We start from the raw sequence: 22344 nt of genomic DNA, 5'->3' as shown, positions 1-22344 counted from the left end.
GTCTCCCTCTTGTGACGTGCTCAGTCGCGTCCAAGTCCAGGGGCTGCTGCTGCTACTGCTGCTGTGCGCGGAGTTTGTCCCCCACCACCACCATCCCTTCTCCGTTTTGTGATCGGCGTTTTATACAGGGCTCGCGTCGAGTTGTAATAATAACGTCTCAAAAAATGAAAACACATCACATTACATTTGGTTTTCAAGTTAATCTGAATAAATTCCACCGAGGATGTGAGGTGGTGGTGGTTGTGGTTGGGTGGGTGGGGTGCGGAGAGTTACGCCCCCACCGTCTCCTCACTCAGATGCTCCACGTTCGCTTACTGCACGTTCCCCAGCAGAATAGAGACCGCTGTGTGTGCGCGGGGAGGGGTAGAGTGGTGGCATTGGTGGTTCTCTCACCGCACTGGCATCCCAGCCACCTGGGTTTGATTCCCAGCTCTGGTTAACAGTGGCACGTGGCATCTGCATCTTTCCCGGGCAAACCCGTGACACTAGGGGCCACGTTACCCCTCTCTGTGCTGCACTGGCCTCAATAGGTGCTCGCTAACAACACTCGCACCCATCGTTTGCAAGGCTTACGTGGATGATCTCTGTGGGTGCGAAACTGTTTTCGATCTTCTGTTGATGCGTGAAGGTCTCCTCTTGTCGCGTATCGTCTCCCGCCGCTGTAGCCATCACTGTGTCGTCAACATTTCTGCGGTGCGTGGCTGTTGAAGCGCATGGCACCCATTGTACCGCACGTGACTCGTTGCCTTTATGCTCCACGGGCATCGGCTTCTGGTTGCGGAACGAATGCATGAAATGGTCCTTCCCCGCACCTTCGATTTGCACGGTTGGATACGTACGGTGTCAAAGAAGTTCAACATGCATACGTAATTGAACAGGATTGCTACAAACGACCCAAAATAATGAATGTACCCCTCGACCCATGCCAAGTTTTGCCCATGATAGATCGATGAACAGGTTACATAGTTACGTGGGAGCTTTAGCATTGTGTGATATTTGCTGTGCACAATTTTAATCTGGAAAACCTTGCAGCAATCAGTTCGTGTCCCCTGTGTATAAACTCTCATCTATTTATTTATTAAATCCCAGTTTGACACGTGTTGCGGACAGTTCATAAAACTCGGATCCATAAGTTCCACGCCTCTAGCAGTCCACAGCAATACGGCAATACATATAAAAGCACTTAAGCAATCTGATCGCTGTCCCGTGCTCGCTGTTACTCGGTGACTCAACGCGTGTTGGAGTCAGTTTTTTTTAAATTGTCTCCGTCATTGCCTTGCTAGTTTGTCGAGTGAGGGCGGTGTCGTCAAGTAAAGCTGTATGTGAAGACAGAGAAAGCATTGTTTGTTGACAGATTATTATATTCGCCTCTAATTGTGGCTTTGTGCCAGATACATTTGTCAGGTGGTGTGGCCCAAAATTGAATTAATAATGGATTTAGTTTTTTCTCCTCTACTTTTGAGTGTTTAATCTATCAAGTGTTCTTTTTTTTCCCCATTCCCTCCAGTACAGTATGGGGTTCTGGCCGTAACTCTGGAATTCGAGGACGATCGTGCCTGGGTGCGAAATCTCCAACCGAACCAATCACGCCGGGCGTCTGGTCTCCTGGGACCGCTATTTCTCAGGGTGACGAGGTGGGCCCCTTTTCCCTGCCACCCCCGGGTCCCCGCCCCCCCCCACTCCGCCCCCCCGAAGCCACCGTCACCTCTCCTCTCGCTCGCTGACCGCGCTCGCTCTCTCTCGCCGTCGTCGCGTCCGCCTGCTCCACCGCTTACCGGGGCTTCGCGAGTTCGCCACGCGGCCCGAGCGTCGCTCACACAGGCACACGGCCTCGGGCTTCGCGCGCTGACAACACCCGACCGAGACCCCACGCCCCCGGATCGCAGGTGAGGGTCACCCGTCGCCGACTTTCGTGCCGACCGCCGTGCCGGGTTCCTTGCTCGCGTTCGTGTGTCGCTCGTGTGCGCCGTGATTCCGGCGGACCCACGGTGTTCAACCCCTGGCGATTGCGCGATGCCGGTGGCGATTGGTGTCCGAGCCTGGGACGGATGTTTCCCACGTAAACGATGATGCGCTACGATGCTTGTGACCCAGGCTCCATGCCCGACCGTGTACGATGAATGTATGCATGTATGTTGAACTTCTTTCGCACTTTACGCAGCCAACTGTGTTAATTGGAGGTGTGGGGGCAGGACAACAAACTTAACACAATCATCAGTTCTAAAGAAATTCGTTTTTCAATCTAGGTGATGATGTTAAAGTGCATAGCTCCAGTGGCTTTCTAATATCGGAAGGAAGAGCAATGACCGTCTTTGATGGCTAGGATGGGCTGCTGGTGGTCGTTGGTACCTAAGTTGGTTTGGACCTGTCGCACGTTGATGCTGGTCTGCTAGCGATCTTCGTGACCCTGGTTCAAGTCCTGGCGGTGCACAATGCTGGTGTAAGTTGGTATCTGAGGCTGGTATAGACTTATTTTAGGTTAACTCGGTTTAACATGAGTACCTGCTTTAGTAGTGGTGTGGTTGACATCATCATCGAGGAACAAGTGTGTCTGTGTGTGTGTGTGCGCTCCGATCCTGTTAACCCGGGTTCAATTCCTGGTGCCACGGTGGTGAGATATTATCTGCCTTGCCTCGTTTACAAGAGTTTGTGGGTTTGATACCAACCCTGACGCCTGTATATTTGGAGTTTGCATGTTTTCGTGTTCTTCCCATGGTCGAGTTTTCCCTCCACATTTATAATCAACGTGCGCTTAGAGTGTTGGCTGCTATAAATTTCCACTTTGATGATAAGCTACTTTTGTTGAGCTATCATTTGTGATGGCCAGGTCTCTTCTGAAAAAGAGCTACATACTGTAGCTGAGTGAGGCCTCACCTGGTGAATTTTTAAAAAAATTTAATTTAGAAAGTGGTTAATGCTAATCAAATCCGGTCAGGGCCTCTCATAGGTCAACTTGACCAATAATTATTACCTGCTAGAGTGGAGCGATTGACATCCCCAATCATAACCAAGTTAAGCCCAGCGCGGTATGGGGTGTAATAACACTGCGTCTTTACTAGGTGCTTACTAACATAACGTATCACAGCAGTCTAGGCAGCTATAGAAGAACATTCCTTTGTGAGTGTTAAAGAAAGTTAAGCTGCATTCAAGTTTTCTTGAGTTTGGCGAGGAATAAACTTTAAAAATTTAACAATTGGGTGGCACGGTTGTAACGGACACAGGAATAATATCACCAGCAAGGAGGATCTTACGTAATGTCTTTAAAAGATCACTCGATGTAGATAGATAAGTAATTAAATCCGTAGATTTGTGTGGCCGTGTTAAAAAAAAGCTACAGCAGTTCCCTCTGCAGCGAGTCTCGGAACACACAGCCAGCTTCTCCTGTTACTCGACAGCCAGTTTGACCTAGTTAAACGACGCAACACAATTTTTTATTTCCCAGCCGCACACAAGTTGACCAACGATTCATTACCCAAAGCAACTTGGAACAAAATTTGCGTTGAACTCCGTTGGCTTTTTCGTTGTTGCCCACTGCTGCGACGTTTTCACGCCCGTACTTTGCGAACGTCCCATTATTTGCGGACAATATCTATGTTTTTTGCACGTATAAAACTGAATGCGCCGTTTCGTGTGTTTGCTTATTTCCGCCGTGCGCGATTTACGGAATAGAGAGAGCGGACCGTTTCTCGGGCTACAGCGGGGGGGAGGGGGAATATTTTGGTTGCTCGATGGCAAATGTCTCAACAATTCGCGAAAAATAGGACCAGCGCGTGACCTTGCAAGTGACGGGCGCCCCTGTAAAAAGCTTAAAAAGCCCCCATGGATGTAAATTTCCAATGATGATAATAATACTACTTTCTTTTTATGTAGCGTGACTATTATTTTATTTCACCAGGTAAGGCCCACTGAGCTACATAGATCTTTTTCAGAAGCGACATGGCCACAAGTGATAGCTCAATGAAGTGGCTTGCCGCATGAAAATGTATCGCAGCCAGATACTCTAAATGCAAGTTGATTCTGAATGTGGAGGGAAAAACGAGAGAAAATTCCACACTACCACGAGGAGACACACGCAAACTCCAAATATTCAGGCGTCAGGATCGGAATTAAACCCACGACCTCCTGTATACCGGGCGAGGTAGTTAACATCTCAGCACCGTTGCGCCACGACGCTGTCCATTAATTATATATAAGGACCAGATCCCATATACGTGGTTGGCTACGTACGGTGCGAAGAAGTCCAACACACACACCAAGCAAATGAAAACCCAACCACTACCAAGCAAAAAAAATGGCATCAAAACAAAAAGCGTGCTAACAATCGTTCCATTTATTTAAACCAGCCAAGCCTCACCTGGCCTCAAGACTTTATTTTCCAGGAGAGTGTCACGGCACCGCAATGTTTGGCCAATTCCTTTAATCCGCGTTTGGCTTGGTGTGTGGGCTGGACGAGGCGGGGCTTTTTTAACATTCCATGCAGTCGGATTCACGAATCCGTTCGGTTTGATGCCAACTGCTGGCCGCTTCTCAGACCCGAGCTTGCAACGCGTGGCATTGCCAGGCATTACTCCGTCGCAAGCACCAACCATGCTCGCGGGCTTTGCCGTTTAGCTTCCAAGATCGAGTGAGATTGGGTGCGTTCAGAGTGATTCGGTCATAGGCCAAGCTGCGCAATCTGTGGATATGGAAAGGTCACAAAGCATCTGTAGAGCCATTGCAAGGAGGAGGTAGGCAACATCATGCAAATACCCCAGTTTGCCTCACCTATTACATCAAGAAAGCAATACTTTTTTTTATCGTGGCCGTTTCACACAGTCTTATTCGTGTTGGAATTTATCAGCATCCTGAATGTGTATGATGTGTTAAAATGTTATTTTTTATTTGGATGCAATTGTGAATAACAGGCATATCAGACATTAGTAATCGGCATGGTCATTGGTTCACTGCAGCTCAAAGACTAAAGTAGGGTTCAAGAGTTGTTGGCCCTTGACCCCAGACACACGTGAGCAGTGCGGTGGAGGTGTCACGCTATACATGACCTGATCTGTGAGCATCCGAACACTCGTAATAGTACGTTCTTAGGCAAGAGCCACTCGGTCCAGGGTTTGGGTGACCTGCGTTTTTGTTATACCCCACCACAACCGTGGCAGTAAGCGCCGTGGTTGCACGCTGCTTACCGCCACTGCACCATAAACCCAGCAAACTCGAGTTCAATGCCAGGCCACGGCTAAACATCAGTGGCGAGCGGTGTTTACACCTGTCCCGAGCCTCCCCTCGATTGACTCGGCCTTCAGTTTTACGCCGGTGTGCTGCGTAAAACATCAGCTCTGGGGAGACAAAGGCGGCCTAGGCGTGGTGCTGGCCACACCATCCCCCTGGTGCACCGCATCGGCCTCAATAGGCGATCGTGGTTTCTACAAGGCTGAACTGGCGACCGTGCCTTGGCTAGCGTGCTCCTATTCAAGTGTAGGCCGGGTGCGCAGGATAGCCGGGGGGGGGGGGGGGCAAATTGGCGAAACGGGACCATCGGCCGTGCGACAAAGTCAACGACCTTACACTGAATGGACGGGTTGGTGTCGCCGTTTTGACACTTGCCCATGTCAGAGGCACCGAATGTCGGCAGATGGAGCAGTTGGACTTTATTTTTGCTCTCCAGATTGAAGGAAAAAATAATGGGGAAAAAGATAACTTTTTCCAAACCCTGAAAGAATAGTTGGGGGTGAGGTGGTGGGGGGGGGGGGGAATTAATTAAGTGCGAAAATGTGAGAAGGCGCGAATGTGGAGTGAATCATAAGTGCGAAGCAACGATATAAATATATTATCACAAAGTTAGATTAATACGTGAATCGAGTCTGAAGCAAGGATATTCTCTGCTTTATCCATTGCCGGTATTATTGCTGCCGGCGTGTGTCAAGCGCGTAACCTGGTGGTGAGGTGAACGAAGGGGAGAAAAAAAGTCATTAAATTATTTACGGGCTCATTATATTTTTTTCTGTATCGCTACGCACTCAATTCAAAACCGAAATGACGCATTAAGATCATTAATCGCAATGCCCGCGCCACGCAAGACACGTATTAGCGACGTCATTCCTTGCTCGCATTTGATCGTAATTATTTTTTATTTATATCATTATTATTTTCAATCGAGGCTTTAAAATTGAATGGACGTTTAACGCTCATTACGCGCCGAATGAAGGAATGGTACGAACACTGTCCGTGTCGCGCTCCGATTTCCGAATTAACCTTTGTAAATTGTCACCCCTGTGGCAGATAGCTCTGCGCCTGCGCCGGTTGTCTGGCGTGCCTCTCTTCTCACCTCGTGCCTGCTGAAACTTGGCGACGAACACTAATCTGTCCGCCCGCTAATTAGCGGCTTACCCATGTGATGCACGGGTGCGGATCTCATGATGTAATCGTTTGCGGTTGTGGATTTGGGGTTTTAAAAAAAAAATTGTATCTTAATTTTTTTTTAAACGAACAAAGTCTCTCTTTTTTATCTACGATTGTGAATAAATGTAAAAGTAGAAAATAATTAAGTCGATTGCCAATCAGAGTTTGAGGTTGGGGGGGAGGGGTGGCTTTCTAACAATTTCAGTCTTTTTAAACAAGGCCCTACATTAATAATTATAAAAAAAGCATTCCATTTCAACTCACACTATTTATTTATTTAAGAGACCCCCACGGTGGTGAGATGTTATCTTCCTTGCCTGGTATGCAGGAGGTCGGGGGTTCGATCCCGACCCTGATGCCTGTGTCTTTGGAGTTTGCGTGTCTCTCTCCCCGTGGTCACATGGATGTTTTTCTCCAGGTCCTCCGGATTTTCCCCTATACATTTAGAAACTTCCGTTTTCGATTATTAAGATTATTTTGCTTCCTACAAATGATAAGCCACTTCGATGAGGTTTCATTTGTGGCTTGGTCGCTTCTGAAAAAGAAGCTAATAGTTCATTGGGCCCTACCTGGTAAAATAATAAAAAAAATAGTATTATTTCGACCTTCTCGATGCTTTGCACCCCTAATGGACATCATAAAGATTGTTTAGGGTAGATCGCGTAAATATAAATGTGTCGTTAACCCCCCACCACCTGACACACCCAATTAGTAAGGCTTGCCACGTAAAACAAAACCTACCAATTAGTTACTGCTTCAGCCCACGGGTGTGTTGGAGAGTAAATCCACAACGTTTACAATTTGAGTAGTACGATGTTTCGCTGCTAATTACATGCAGTATCATCGGGCGCTTTTTGCCAGAATTGTGTTGATTTGTTTACATGACAAACCTTACCAACTTGGCTGTGTCGGGTGGTGGCGGGTCAAACGACACATTTATAATTACGCGACTCAACCCAACAAAAACCTCCGCTGTGAATAATATTGGCCGCGAAAGCCAATTTACGTGTTAAAGTGACCTTCTTAGCTCATTGGATTCCTCCAATATAAATACACAGTGATTCTGATCGAATGTATTTTTCCGATGAATATCAATAAAACACCAACGTTTGGGGGCCTCAAGGTGGGAGTCAAATGGGGGGGAGGGGGGGCAGAGGGGGGATGTGTAAATCTCTCTTCCTGCTTCACACCCGCCCCCCTGCCCCCATATCTGCCACTGTTGCATTGCGATCCAAGTGATGTTTCAACGTCGCCAAGGGGAAGGAAAAGGTAATTACAGTGACAGTGAAGGTGGCTCATCTAACTAAACACAATCCAGGCCCATCAGGGTAGCCGAGTTGATACGAACGTTTCAGCAAGAGATGCCTCGGGGGGCACCGTGATGAAACGGATGTGAGCGCTTAAAATTAGTCATTAACTGGCATTGTAATGGATAGCGCATTGGAAGCGGGCGCGGGAGGAAAGGTGAGGAAGCGTACAGAGCATATTTTCTCTGAAATAATAAAATTCATTCTGAGACGGGGGAGAGTTACAGACACAAGAGACGGACGTGCCATCAGCCCATGGACCCTCTCGACCAAAGTTTCCCAGCAGTATGATGATGTTGTTTTGTTGTTGTTGTTGTTGTTGTTGTTGTCATCCTTTGGGTTCCCACTCCTGGGCAAATATCTCTCCCATTCTCTCCCATCTCCTCCTTTCCCTAGCTGCTCCAGTCCAGTCGTGACCTCCGAGCTCTCGCTGCTGCTGCTGCTCTCTCCCTTCTGCTTCCCTTCCCTGCTCTCGGTCTCCCACTCGGGAGCTGATTCTGTCTCTCGTTAGAGAAGCAGCACTCGGGGCTGATGACAACTTTCCGCGTTTCACCTACAGAAATGTGGCCTGTTAAACAAATGCCACCCACCCCCAAGGTTGTCTGATGATGTCCCAGGCAATGGGGCATCTTACAGATCACCACTCACTCGGTGCACAATCGAAGTTTAACCACTTTTGCTGAACCGCATTCGAATCGAAAACCCGCGTCGGCGCGCTCACGCAATTTGGCGTTGCCGATCTCCGGGTCAGAACAGCCGGCCACCGCCAGCGCGGGGAACCCTCACGCCGCTGTCGGTGGCCTGTGCACGCAGTTGGCGCTCGCGACCCATCGGCTGGAGATGAAGTTGGGCACGGGGTGTGCGGTGGCGCTGGCGGCGCTGGTGATGGCGAGCCTCCTGCCAGGCCCGGCGTTGGCGCAGGGCGACCCCTCCACGTCAGGTGAGTGCTGCACCTTTGACGATTTTTAGCCCATCCGATGAGCCGTCCAGGCTCAACCGCTGCGTAGCTCCGGAGACCCGGCGAGGCTGTCGTGCATTTTCCAGTTGACGTTTGTTCCGTTTTTGTTTCATGGTGCTTGCTGAGCTTCAGCCTAAAACGCAAAGTGGTCAGCAACAAACAGCAGGCCGGTTAAAAAAAAATAATTTTATCAGGAATTTAGAATGATAATAATTATATTATTACCAGGCCTCACAGTGTTTACAAGTGGATTTTCAAACTCTTATTATCCACTCTTGTTTCTTTCACCTCTGTGTGTGCCATGAAAAAGGGCCATTGGCCAAAACGTCGCCAATTATTTTCTTTTTTGAAACCATCAGCTGCCACTTCTTCTTTTGTTTCTGAGAATTTGGTTGGACGTGCGAGCAGCGTCCCATGTGCCGCGGGCGCTTGGGGCTGCCACCTCGCCCGCTTGCCCGCCCACCCCCAGTCCTTGCTCCGCCGCTGTTTGCCTACAGCAGTTGTTCTTCACTGCAAGGCCCACGGGCCACTGGCGGCCTTGGGTGGCTTTTAGCGCGGCCCCTGACATGCGCCCCCCACCCCCCCCCCCCCCCCGACAATACACAAATGGTGAAAACACCCCCAATCATCATCATCGTCGTGCTGCTGTCAAACCCCAACAGTGGTTTCAAATGTGCAGCGGCCCTCACGCTGATGATGTCTTCTCGGCGAAGGTGCCCCCTCTCGCCCCAACCTGAAAATTATTGAAGGACACCGGCTTACAGTGAACGACTTGGGTGGCCAGCTGGCGCCGCGGTAATACTTGAACCTCACAGCAACGAGAGCCTGGGTTCAATTTGGCGACTTGGGTGGCTTTCTGCCTGGAGTTTGCATGTCCCCCCCCCCGGGTTCTCTGGTTTCCTCGTAGATTTATCGATGTAAAAAAAACATACGACATAGCTGATATTTGCCAAACATCGTGATGCTGATAAAATTAATCGGCTTTACCCTGTCCTTCAAGCATCATCTTCATACTGGCAAAAAGGGTTCCATATATTAAACAACCTGCTAATTACTCAATAGCTGCTAATTACTCAATTGCTGCTAATTCCTAAATTGCTGCTAATTACTCAATTGCTGCTAATTACTCAATTTTAGATTACACACAACGTCATCTCTCCCCCTAAAGCATACAACTTTCTGGGAAACAAAACAAGCTTCATAATAATAATAATAATAACCCTAACCGATGATTGCCCTACAACTGCTATCCTAGTCAACTTTGAACCGTTGGACCAGCGTTGGCCAAAACTTTGAACCAACGTTCCGAACACAAACCAACATTGTCGTCATCCCATGCGCGCCGGGTGGGTAGCGCGCCATCACCGCTTTCACGCCCTCGGCGCGCCCGCCCCCACCGAGCGGGTTGGTACTGAGCTCCTCCAGGATGTGGCAAATATCTGCAAACAGACGAGTACTGGAACATCGGGCAGGAGCCACGATCGTCACAGGGGCGTGACCCCTGGGCGACCTCGGGGGAGAGCGGCCCGACCCCCGAGCCTCCGCCGGAGAGCGTCCTGCCCACCATCCCGCCCGTCGCAACGCTCTCGCCACCGCCGCTGCACTTGTGGTTCGAGAGCGGCGAGGACGACAGTGCCGCGTACCTGGAGGACGCCGAGGCCATGCTCGGGGGTGAGCGAGCGGGCAAGCAATCGGACGAGTGGGCGAGTGAGCGAGCGAGCGAGCGGGCGGGCAAGCAGGCGGGCGAGCGACTGAGTGGCGAGGGTTGATGGTTAAGAAGGAGTTTCAAATTTGTTTTGTTGAATCGGTTGAGAGAACTGCACTACGAACCCGACGACCTGAGTTTGATTCCCGCTTACGACCTATAACAGCGGTGATTATCCGGTCCTGGGCCTCCCCTAGGTCGACTCAACCTCAAATTAGTACCACCACTGTGGACACCACCATGACCACAGTGAATCCAAAGTGGGGGCAATGCTCTCACCACTTCCCTCCAGCTCTGCACCCCTCCCCCACTCCTTGAGATCCAGACAATTGGTATTGTATGAATAATTACTGGAGAAAATACATTTAATATTTCATTTTGCAACATGAATACACAACCCTGTTTAAAACAGGGTCGCCGCTGTGGCAAGATGTTATCTGTCTCGCCTGGTGCACAGGAGATCGTAGGTTCCATTCCGACCCTGACGCCTGATGCTGTATATTTGGAGGTTGCGTGTCTCTCTCCCCGTGGTCGCGTGGATTTTTCTCCGCATCCTCCGGGTTTTCCCTCCACATTTATAAAACGTGCGCTCAGAATTATTTGGCTGCTATAAACGCCACTTCGTTGAGCTATCATTTGTGGCCAGGTCGCTTCTGAAAAAGAGCTCCACAGCTCAGTGGGCCTCATCTGGTTCAGTAAACAAAAAAATAGTTTAGAGTTTAGTTTAAAAAGCTTAGGAGCTTCTTGGCCGGGACAACATTTTCTAGCCCCCACCGCTGGCACCGCTGCCACCGCTGCCAGCGTCGACGGGTCGCGTTCACCGCGCCGTGGCACCGCGACGCTGACGGGTGCCCGGTGCGCGCCGGCGGTGGCGCAGCTGCGACTCTGTCACCGTCGTCTTCGCCGTTCCGCAGCCTCGCACGAGCTGTGCCGCGCGACGCCGATGGACCTCGTGTTCGTGCTGGACGGCTCGCGCAGCGTGCTCGCGCACAACTTCGTCAAGGTGAAGCACTTCGTCAACGCCCTCGTCGACTCGTTCAGCGTGGGGCCCAGCGCGACCCGCGTCGCCGTGGTGCAGTACAGCAGCCGCGTGCGTACCGAGTTCACGCTGGGCGAGTACGACTCCAAGGAGGCCGTCAAGGTGCGTGCACTCACTCGCCTGCCCCCCGCACTGCTGGCCCGCTGCGTCGCTTGGGTGGGGACGTTGTGGGGGCTGGAGATGCCAATTCGGGGGGATGATTTTTTTTTTTTAGTTTGTTCCTATCCCCTGGGTAAATAAACGGGGTGGTGGGTGGTGGGGGGGGGGGCTTCTTTCATAATGGGAAACTATTGTCGCAAGAACAATAAGGGGGGCGGCCACGCGTCACTGGGAGGAGCGGTGGCCGGCGGTCGACACTCGTGACCGGGGGGGGGGGCAGCCAAAGAGGGGGGGGGGGAGCGTTCCTGACGTCACGTCCGCCGCGATGGGAGACGGAGCGATGAATCCCCCCCCCCACCCCCCGCGTGTGCTGGGCACCGGAGGAACGTTTCATCGCAGGATCGCCGCGAGAGGTGGCGGCAGCTTGGGTTTGGGGTGAGGGAGGGGGGGTTAGGGGAGGTGGGTTAGGGGAGGGGGGTTAGGGGAGGGGGGTTAGGGGAGGGGGGTTAGGGGAGGGGGGGTTAGGGGAGGGGGGTTAGGGGAGGGGGGGTTAGGGGAGGGGGGGTTAGGGGAGGGGGAGTTATGGGGGTGGGGTTAGGGGAGGGCGGGTTAGGGGAGGGGGGTTAGGGGAGCGGGGTTAGGGGAGGGGGGTTAGGGGAGGGGGGGTTAGGGGAGGGGGGTTAGGGGAGGGGGGTTAGGGGAGGGGGAGTTAGGGGAGGGGGGGTTGGGGGAGGGGGGGTTAGGGGAGGGGGAGTTAGGGGAGGGGGTGTTAGGGGAGGGGGGGTTAGGGGAGGGGGGGTTAGGGGAGGGGGGTTAGGGGAGGGGGAGTTAGGGGAGGGGGAGTTAGGGGAGGGGGGGTTAGGGGAGGGGGGGTTAGGGGAGGGGGGTTAGGGGAGGGGGGGTTAGGGGAGGGGGGTTAGGGGAGGGGGGGTTAGGGGAGGGGGGGTTAGGGGAGGGGGGGTTAGGGGAGGGGGGGTTAGGGGAGGGGGGGTTAGGGAGGCCTTAGTCCAGCAGTGGGTGGACCGTGTCCGACGGTGGCGACGACGACCGTGAACGTCGTTGACCGTTACCTGATGAGAGTCTGCGTGTCAAATTGAATGAATGGGCGCGGGTAGCCCGAGCCGCCAACATCGCTGTGTTCCCCTGCCGCCGTCGCCGCCGCACAGGCGGCCGTGATGCGCATGAGCTACATGGAGGAGGGCACCGTGACGGGCAAGGCGCTGAGCCACATGACCGAGAAGAGCTTCAGCCCCGAGGAGGGGGCGCGACCCAAGGGCCTCGGCGTGCGCCGCGTGGCCATCGTCATGACGGACGGCCGCTCCGCCGACGACGTCAAGGTACGGCGCGACCCACCACCACCAACACCAACACCACCAACACCACCACCACCAACACCAACACCACCGCCACCAACACCACCAACACCACCAACACCACCACCACCAACACCACCACCAACACCGCCGCCACCACCACCAACACCACCACCAACACCAACACCACCGCCACCGCCACCAACACCACCAACACCACCACCGCCACCAACACCACCAACACCACCGCCACCACCATCATCACCACTACCACCACCGCCGCTACCACCACCACCGCCACTGCGCTCGCCCACGCTCTCTCGCTCGTCCACCCTCAGCCAATTGTTCCGCTCACCCCGCGATCGCTCGTTGCCCGGAATCACCCAATCACCATCTTCTTCCACTTTTGTACGGCGAGGTCAAGTTTAGCAACGTTCAGCCGTGTGAATATTCTCATTCTATTGTTCTTTCAGTAAAGTAACGTAGATGGAAAAAATAATAATAACAATAAAATAATATCTAGTGAAAATAAAGTGAATGTCGAGGCGATTCAGCCATTCGTTAGCCCCTGTAGAAGCTTGGTGGATGTCGGTGTGGGATAATGAGACCGATGGTCTTGGCTCTGGTGACCACGGCAGCCATGTTCACTGACCTGCGCTCCACCGCTCGCTCGCTCGCCTGAATTCCGGTACTCACCCGCACGATTGCGCATCTGTGAAAAAAAAAAGCTTCGTAGCTCATCGGATTCCTCGAGGATAAATGTCACGATGATTCTGATTCCGACTCGCCAGCACTCATTCGCCCGCTCGCCTGCACAGCCACTCGTCGCCCGCCACTCACCGCAACCCCGGGACTACAAATTCCGCGGCGCTTGGTGAACACGTTCACCCGGCATCTGCCGCGGTGTTCACGCAATGCGCGCGCGCGTGTCCAGGACTCGGCGCGTGCGGCGCACGAGGACGGCATCCTGGTGTTCGCCCTCGGCGTCACGGACAGCGTGGACGTGTCGGAGCTGGACGCGATCGCGTCGAAGCCGTCCAGCGTCTACCTGCACCACGTGGACGACTTCGAGCTGCTCTCCAAGCTGCGCGTGCAGATCGTGCGCAAGATCTGCGAGGGCCTCTCGTGCCTGGGCGCGACGGGACGCGACGGCGTGCCCGGTGAGACCCGGGGCCGACGACGCCGACGACGCGGTTCGCGCGCGCGCGCGCTCGATGCGAGGCAAACGCAGTCCCGCGTGGATTTACGCGGCGCCTAAATGCGAGCGCCGTCGTGAGACACCGCGCAGACCCAGAGGGGCACATTTGATCGGTTAAAAAAGCCGCGGTTCCTGAAGAAGACCCCGGCACGCGGGTGCGAAACGTCGGACGCCGCGCCGAGCGACGCGCGGCACCGACGCTAAAAGACGATCGCCCGCCTCGAACGGAGTCGTCGGGGCAAATCTCCCGGCGGAAGATACTTCCTGGCGAGGCTTTTTGCGAGCGAGCATTTTAAATACTAATACTAATATCGGTAATTATCATTAATTGCATTTCCGCGAAGGAAGTGGACAAACATTGCGAAGCCCCAGCAGCATGCAAGCTACGTGAAGCCCCGAGATTAAGGACCTGTCCCCATCATTATCCTCACGCACGCATGCACACACACAGCGAGAGGACTCGCCAAGCTGGCCCTTAATGCATATTTAAATATCCCAACGTCTTTATTAATGAGATGATGGGCAAATGTGTGCCGTTAATGAGGGCCGCATTTTAATGAGGGTGTGTGTGTGGTGGCGGCAGGGGGGGGCGGGAGGGGGTTTGGTTTAACTCGCGATGCCAAAGTTGAGTTTTTTGGCTTTGAAGCCATGCATGCCTCGGAGTGAAGTTTAACACTTTTAGTGAATTGGTTGATGTAAATGTATGCAAATGAAGCGCGATTCATTAAATCGTGCACGCCTCGGTCTGTTTGAGAAATAACAAATGACCATTCAAATACTTCACCAATAAGCAAACTGCAAATATGTACGCGTATCTCTTAACAGCATTGAGGAGTTGATTCATTGTTATTTTGTTTAACATCGTTTGCGAATGTTCGTGCCTCTAGTGACTGCGGGGGTGACTTGAACCCATTCACATACAACGTGTACGGAATAAATAAATAAATAAACACTCGACTCTTACGTGATTCGATCCAAGCCGTGTATTGCGAGCTCGGGAATCGATGCGGCTCATTGGTAAGCGCACCGCGCTATGAGCCCGGTCAACTGAGTTCGATTCCAGGGTCATGTCCCAACCACTGCACAAGTGTTTTTTTACCGACCTTGTAGATCTATTCAAAGCCATCTGGTTTATTGAAAGGCACCCGTAGTGCATCGCTCTATTTCGGCACCTGGTTTAGCATTCACTTTGTTGATTTTTTTCTGCTGTTTTTCTTTCTTCCAACATCTTATCGCCCCAGGGACCGACCTGGTGAAGGAGTTGGGTCTGGCGACGGCTCCTGGAGTGACCGCGGTGGAGGGCAGCTCCTCGGATCATCCCGCGTTCCACCTCGACGCTTCCGCGAGCCTCAGCAAGGACACCATGTATGTTCCGCTCGCTCGCTCGCTCGTCTGCCCGCACTCACCCCAGCTACCCCCCCACCCCCTGCTTCTCCCCTCTGACCCCCGTCCCCCACAATCCCCGGTCACCAGTCGGCACCAACGCACGGTCAAACAACCCCGCCCGAGAGAGGAGCTCCGTCTTACTTGGGAACCGGCCCCTGCTGCCAGCAGTGGCCTGAGTAAGCGGTCGCAGGGCCGAACCTTTGCCCTTTAACCCCCCCTCCCCCCACCGCACTGAAGAATGTCGTTCACCCGCCGTGCCGACGTCGACGCGAGATATTTTCTGCGGCTTTAGCGGCGAAGTGGGGGGGGGGGAGGGGGGGGCGGCAATAGGCCGCGGCGCAACGAGGGCGGCATCGTTGTGACGTTGAAGACGTAGATGACAGACGATGTGGACGAAGATGATCGCGGTCAATCTCACCCTGCCGTGCCTTGCAATGGTTCGGCTTCAATCTGAAATCGCGAGGCTCGGCTGAGGTTTAACGTTCACCTTTGGTCAGTGCTCACTTTGGGTGCAGGCAGCCGAACGTCTTGGTTTGGGAATCAGGCCGTGGACCGTTTCTGCCGCGTCTTTTGCGTGTCGTCGACGGGTTGGGGCGCTACGGTGGCGAGATGTTAACTCCCTCGCATGGTTTGCAGGAGGTCGTGGGTTTGATCCCGACCCTGATGCCTGTATATTTGGAGTTTGCGTGTTCTCCCCGTGGTCGTGTGGATTTTTCTCCGGTCGTGCCCTGTATTTCGCATCAATGTCATCCCACAGCTGTTGTCGGGCCTGGAATCAGGCGCCCAGGTGTGTGCCATAACATTTGCCTCTTTAATTGACCCCCCCCACTTGGCCTCTCGAAAGAGCCGCCTCAAGATAAATGTCACAAAATCCCTCCTCCACCACCTTGCGCAATTTTCAGCCGCCACCTGCTTTCAGACTTAAACATTTGCAACTGCCCTAATCGTTGAACGCGCGTGCCCCCACCGGTCGTTCGTTAGCTGGAGCGTGCGGGTACCCAGAATCCTTTCACAAACACTACGTTTGGACGTCCGCCGAAGAGCAGTGCCGTGCCGTGGCCGGCCCACTCTTGCAATGGGCCAGAAGAGATGATTTCTCATCCCCTGCACCTCAAGGGCCGTGTGGCTACGTGGGGTTAATAGCCCTCCGCTGTGTCTCGCTGGCCCTGCCGCCCGCCCTTCCTATTGCATTGCTGATTGCGAGGAAGGGCTCACAAAAAATCACTCTCAACGAGGCCCAACGAATACCTTCACGGTGAGGGTTTGACGCTGCCAAGAGTTGAAATACCTCGGTTTTCTTCGTCTTCAGTCGTGGACCTCAGTAGCGTCGCGACCGTTTTGTCTCGAAGACGACACAGGTGGAAATTGTGGTCTAACAGTGGTGGCGAGACAAGGCCATGAAGAAGGTTGTCTCTGGCGTAGGCCAATCAGTTTCAAAGGCAACGCATATTTTATCAGAGCACGTTTGTTTGCATGTTTTTTTTGCCACAAGTGCGCGTGGTTGGTGCAGACTTGATGCCTTGCAAGAGGTGTGTTTACTTGGTGTTCGAACATTTTAACACCTCTTGTTCTGTTGCCAGACAGGGTAAAGCCTATTCTTGTTTTGCGTCATTGTTGATACTGGCAAAAAGGTCCCACAATTAATGATACTCGCTTAGTCGTTGTGCAACAAGCACAAATAAAAAAAACTCAACACATTAATGATAATTTAACTTTGGAGAGCGTTATTCATGCTGATTGCATTCCACAACGCCGTACATTAATTATATATAATGGCCACATCCCTTGTACAGCAACTACCTAGCAAATTAAAACCCCTCAGAAAAAAATATTAAACAACAAATAAGAAAAGGCACGAACAACAATAAAAACCATCACAACAGAGAAATTAGTTCATTATGTCACATCCCCGACCGCCAATGGTGATGATGATTGGCACGTGACCCTTCTCCTATGGCCCAGCTTCTACTGCTGCTGGCTGGACCCTCATCAAGGCACCCAATGGGAATCCCAGGCGCAACCGGGCGGGGGGCCGTGGGGAAGGTGGCCGTGGAACCTATCGCTAAAACCCCGGGTTCCATCGTGGTCGCTCCATCTGATCGCTTGATTCAGGTCCCTCCACCCGTTCGGGCTGCCCAACGAGTTCGCCCTGGTGGCCACGCTGCGTCTGCCCATCGCGGTCAACTCGGAGGCGCCCTGGAGCCTGTGGTCGGCGCGGTCTCCCGACGGCGAGGAGCAGGCCTCGCTGCTCGTCGACGGCCCCTCGCGCTCCGTCGAGTTCTCGTCGCGCCGTTCGGGGAGGCACACCTTCGGCCGGCTGGACGCGCTCTTCGACGGCGAGTGGCACAAGCTGGCGCTGTCGTCGCGCCACGGCCGGGTGGCGCTGCTCGTGGACTGCCGCGCCGCCGGCTCGTCCGACGTGTCCGAAGCGAGGGACGAGGCGGTCGTCAAAGGCGGCACCACCGTCGTCGCGCGCCAGGCCGGCGGGTCGACCGTTCCGGTTCGTCGCGCGCCCCGCCGGCACTTCGGCCGGGGTTCAGGTCGAATGGCTCGACGGCTACGCGGAGGGGAAAGATCTAAACGATTGTTGGTTTTTGCGATGGTTAGCTTGCACATTGCCAGCCCGTAATGATGTCCTGCGGGCGACCGCTGCCACCACCCGCGCCTCTTGGGCTGTGGCCGTCCATGTTCAAAGAGCTGCTGAGCTCGATGGGGCCTTACCGGCTGAGTTTTGACAGCCAACGCCGAGACCTTAAGATTCGAGCAGTCTGCTCGCCAGTGTCCCAGGTAAACTGCTCAGGAGGCCTCGACGATGCTCAACGGGGTCCTCTTCTGCAACAGAGGCAGCCGGCACCACTGCCAATGTGACTGCTTTCATATATGGGGCGCCATGGCGGTGAGATGTTAACTACCTCGCCTGGTGTACAGGAGGTCGTGGGTTCAATCCTGACCCTGATGCCTGCTGTATATTTAGAGTTTGCATGTCTCTCTCTCTCTCTCTCCCCGTGGTCGTGTGGATTTTTTTCCTGGTCCTCCAGTTTTTCCTTCCACATTCAGAATCGATATTCTATTCTATTTAGAATGTATCACCGCCCTTTCTAGGGCTCTTTACAACGCAAACCGACGGCGGTACACAACGAGGCAAAAGGGGAGCAACGTGTGGGGTGGAGCGGCTGTCAGCGAGGGAGGTGACAGAAGGGATGGAGGGACAGCGGCTGGAAATGGAGCCACGTGATGTCGCAAGGGGTGGTGAAGGAGGAATAAGGTGGAGTGTGATAATGAATGAGAGTGACAGATGGGTGCAACGTGGATGAGAGACAGCGGGAGGTATAGGGCACATGCGTGAAGTGGCAAGATATATAGGTGCTATGGCTGGGCATGGATGAGAGTAAATGAAGGGAGGTAGGGGCAGAGGTCTGGTGGCCCGATGGTTGGGCTGATTGAGGAGCACAGCGGAGTACTTGGCGACAGGTGGTTCAGTGATGTGCTTACCTTTCCTATACTTTGCACTCCTGCCGTGTTTTTTTTTATTGTTTGTCGTTGTAACGATCTGACCCCGTGCCCCTACTGGACATCCGTGGGGGGCGGGGGGGGGGGGAAGAGCTTCACAACTCAGCGTCAAAAAAATTCTGCACGCCGATGAAGTGGCGACATCGTCTGGTTTTGCGACCTGACGCCCGATCGCGTGTCCAACCGTGCCGGCTGCAGATCGACGTGCAGCAGCTGCAGATGTACTGCGATCCCGAGAGGGCCTCGCTGGAGGTCTGCTGCGAACTGCCGAACGTGGTGAGTGAGCACCGCCGCTGGAACCGCCGCCTCCGTTGACCCAGTCGGAAGGGCGCCGTGGCAGGGGCTGCTTTTGTTGCAGTCGTAATTATTGTTTTGATTCAACAAGAGGCCGGTGCAAAGCACACTTCAGTTTGCTGTCCTGCCCCCACCCTCGCACCTCCGATTAGCACGGTTTGCTACGTACGGCGTGATAGAAGTTCAACACGCACATGAGCACGAGCGACGTGGGAAAGGGTGGGGGTGGTTACAGATGTTCCGCGGACAGCAAACCCCGAGGCCAGGTGCCCTTGGGTCAGGGGAGAGGGAAGATGGTTGGGCTCAACCGCCCTACTCACGTAGGGGCAACGATTATATTGTAGCACAATGCGAGAAGTTCAACACGCATACGTGCGTACTCACCTCTCCGACTCGACATCAATAACAATACTAAGGCCCATTGTCAACCCACTGCTTTAGATGAAGGCCTCCCCATTCCTCGTAGGTGTGCGTGTGTTGAACTTCTTTCCCACCGTACGTAGCCAACCGTGCTAATCGGAGGCACCGGAGAAGGACCAAAGAAAGGGCTGCCACTCGCCTAGGGCTGCCACTCGCCTTGTCGGTTCCCACCACGGGTTGCCACTATACAGGGTGCTTCAAAACAAAATGTGAACACTTCTGAGATTTTGCAACAATACCACGTGACATGTGCTGCTGCCTCCGGGCTCTGGAGCCCACCTGGAGAAGATTCCAGGCACACGTGTTGACAACGATGGCGAACAAGTGGGATACTCTTTAACTTTTTGAAGCTATTAACATAAATTTGTTATCATGTTACAGTGTATTATCCGTTCACTTTCCATTAAAAACGATAGTCCCGTATAAGTGTTAACATTTTTTTAAGCGCCCTGTATTAAGGATCCAAAGTTCACGTCTGCAGTAGGTCCCAGCTTGCCCTCTCTCCGACTCCCCCCTTAATGAATCCCACGGTCCCATTGGCAGCTGTCTGGCCCCCTCCCCGCTGTGTTAAGTTGGCCTCCCCGACAGACGAGGTTCACTCGTGCGTTGGCCCAGACTCGGGTTCGTCATCTTTGTTGAGCAACAGCAGTGAATACCCCCCCCCCCACCTCTGCATTGGGTTAGCTCTGCGTATGAATGTAAACGTGCATCGATTAGTTGATTTTAAAAAAAGTAAAAAAATACATTAGCGCTGTGCCGGTAAGAAGTGGGGTTGCCACACGTTCTGGTTTTCCCAGAATTGACCGATATTTTTTTTATTGAGGGAGCTTTTCCGGGAAGTCTGCAAGTCTTCCCGGGAAGTAGGTACGTATGTATGTTGATCTTTTTTCGCACCAGCCGTGCTAATCGGTAGTGTGGGACATTGCAAGTTCTGGTGTTTGTCAGTTGCGTAATATAATACGCTGCTCAAGGCAATGCATTTTCTCGCGCTTTTCCCCTCGTTTGCCCTTGCGAGGTATTATTTTTTTTAATTTCCGTGACTCGTCCCGGGTTTTGTGTACCTCCGAGGTGGTGGCGGCGCTTGTGAGCATCGATGATGATTCGTGCAAACACAGACGACCGTTGATTCCACCGAGCACGTGGCAAATGCGTTGATGTATTGGTTGAAATTGTCGCGATTCCGATAGATGCGAGTGGAATTGTATTATTTAGCAGTCAATGCAAATTATTTCGCCACGTCACTATTTGGGTTAAGGCGTGGACAACCACTGTACGAAGTGTAATCAACAAACAAAAATATACGGACATGATGCGGTCCAAAATGAGACAAAAAGGAATCGAGCAGTCGTGTATCCACGTGTTGATTCATTGATTGAAATCCACCTTCCCAGCCATGATACATCCATCGAGTCATCAGGAGTTTCCACGTTCCAACATTTACTCCCCTTTACCAATTGACCTCCCTTTCAAACACAGTGCAAATGATCTCGTTCCTCGCTGCACACGCCTGATGATTGATGTACACGGCCCACGTGACGCACTAGGCGATCGACTCTACGTGCGTCACGCAGAGCACGTGCGCGCGACACGCACGCGCGCCCAGATTTTCGATCTTCGTGTGCGAATGCGCTCCATTAATCGCGGACGGCGGGAATTGCCTAGCGCGCCGAACAAACATCGGGCGCGTGTTGCGTTCGTTGAGTGAAATTTGTATTTGAATGGAGAGAGTGTGTTGGTCAGCGGGGGTGGGGGGGGGAACGGAGCGTGGCCGTGGGTCGCGAGGCCCGGAGTGTGGGAACAAATGTAAACCTGAAGTACGTGACGTTGTTCATACTAATAATAGATCACGACGTTTCGACCGCAATACAAGCAATCGTCTTCAAGTGAAGGCGAACAGATCGTCTTCACCTGAAGACGATTTATTTTGTTTTATTTACGCGACGTGACCGAAAGACCCAAGATGATGAATTCCTGCAGTCACGAAAGCTTTCAATCACGTGACGTTGTATTCTCTCTCGTTGCATGCCCACTTGTTCACGGGACCCCTGGTAGCCGCTAGAGGGCTCTACGTTTCACTCACTGGTTAGATAATCTTTTGGTTAGATAATGTCGTGGGTTTACTCTCCAACACACCGGTGTTGCTGAACTGTTTTTTACGTGACTAATTGGCTGCGTCGGATGGTGGTGGTGGTGGCGGGTTTAACGACACAGCATTTATATTTACTCGATATTATCCCCCTCCCCCCCGCATAAAAAAACGCATCTATTGTAAATAATACTGGTCGCGATAGCTTACTACGCGTTACACTTTACTCACTGTTAATAACTAAAAGAAAGATAACAAATGTAGAGTGGAAGCGTCACGTTGGAGAATCGTGGAAATTCCGTCGGATCTCTGTGGGTGTCGTAGTGGTCGGTAGCTGGAGTCGTGCACCCTCAGCCGTGTGCCGTCCTTTGGGCTGCAGGCAGGGAGGGTTCTCGCTTTGCGGCGTTCGCACTGCTTCGCTCGCCTCGCGCGGCGAGACGCGGATAAAATAATAATAATTCAAACTTGATTTGAAGCTTTAGTGACCGCAGGAATTATAATAATTGTAAAATAATAATTGTCGCGCAACAGTGAAAGGGGGGGGAAACGCTTTGACGATATGTTGCTGATATTTTTGTTAATTTGTGTTTTTTTGTGTGTCATCGTTGTGCCCGCGTGTCTCCGTTTCAGATTGACACC

General features: G+C 52.8%; 1 protein-coding gene across 3 annotated transcripts; it reads left to right on the top strand.

The window, feature by feature from the left end:
• The first annotated feature begins 1288 nt into the window (after positions 1-1288).
• On the top strand, positions 1289-21303 carry LOC116945197 (collagen alpha-1(XXII) chain-like). 3 transcript variants are annotated; one of them, XM_076068968.1, is made up of 9 exons: positions 1289-1634; positions 8511-8637; positions 10105-10326; positions 11275-11501; positions 12665-12835; positions 13746-13971; positions 15251-15374; positions 17508-17895; positions 19104-21302. In XM_076068968.1, exons 2-9 carry the CDS (start codon positions 8538-8540, stop codon positions 19218-19220), a joined length of 1575 nt encoding a protein of 524 aa, XP_075925083.1. In that variant the 5' UTR covers positions 1289-1634; positions 8511-8537; the 3' UTR covers positions 19221-21302. The 3 variants fall into 3 exon arrangements, with proteins under 3 accessions (XP_075925083.1, XP_075925082.1, XP_075925084.1); XM_076068967.1 differs by lacking the exon at positions 1289-1634 and adding an exon at positions 1676-1886 and having other exon boundaries at positions 19104-21301; XM_076068969.1 differs by lacking the exons at positions 1289-1634; positions 10105-10326 and adding an exon at positions 1676-1886 and having other exon boundaries at positions 19104-21303.
• The last annotated feature ends 1041 nt before the right edge of the window (positions 21304-22344 follow it).

The sequence above is a fragment of the Petromyzon marinus genome, chromosome 23, assembly GCF_048934315.1.
Source record: "Petromyzon marinus isolate PM22_M1 ecotype Great Lakes invasive population chromosome 23, UKy_Petmar_22M1.pri1.0, whole genome shotgun sequence".
In the NCBI taxonomy this organism is placed as follows: Eukaryota; Metazoa; Chordata; class Hyperoartia; order Petromyzontiformes; family Petromyzontidae; genus Petromyzon; species Petromyzon marinus.
The sequence above is the reverse complement of the archived record's forward strand: the minus strand, read 5'-3'. Positions and strand labels throughout refer to the sequence as shown.

What these genes read in the sequence shown, in the direction of transcription:
- LOC116945197 (XM_076068968.1), top strand. Translation starts at nt 8,538, where the DNA reads ATGAAGTTGGGCACGGGGTGTGCGGTGGCGCTGGCGGCGCTGGTGATG. An exon ending in GGGACGCGACGGCGTGCCCG is followed by an intron (nt 13,972 to 15,250) that starts GTGAGACCCGGG and finishes TTATCGCCCCAG; the next exon opens with GGACCGACCTGGTGAAGGAG. An exon ending in AGCCTCAGCAAGGACACCAT is followed by an intron (nt 15,375 to 17,507) that starts GTATGTTCCGCT and finishes CGCTTGATTCAG; the next exon opens with GTCCCTCCACCCGTTCGGGC.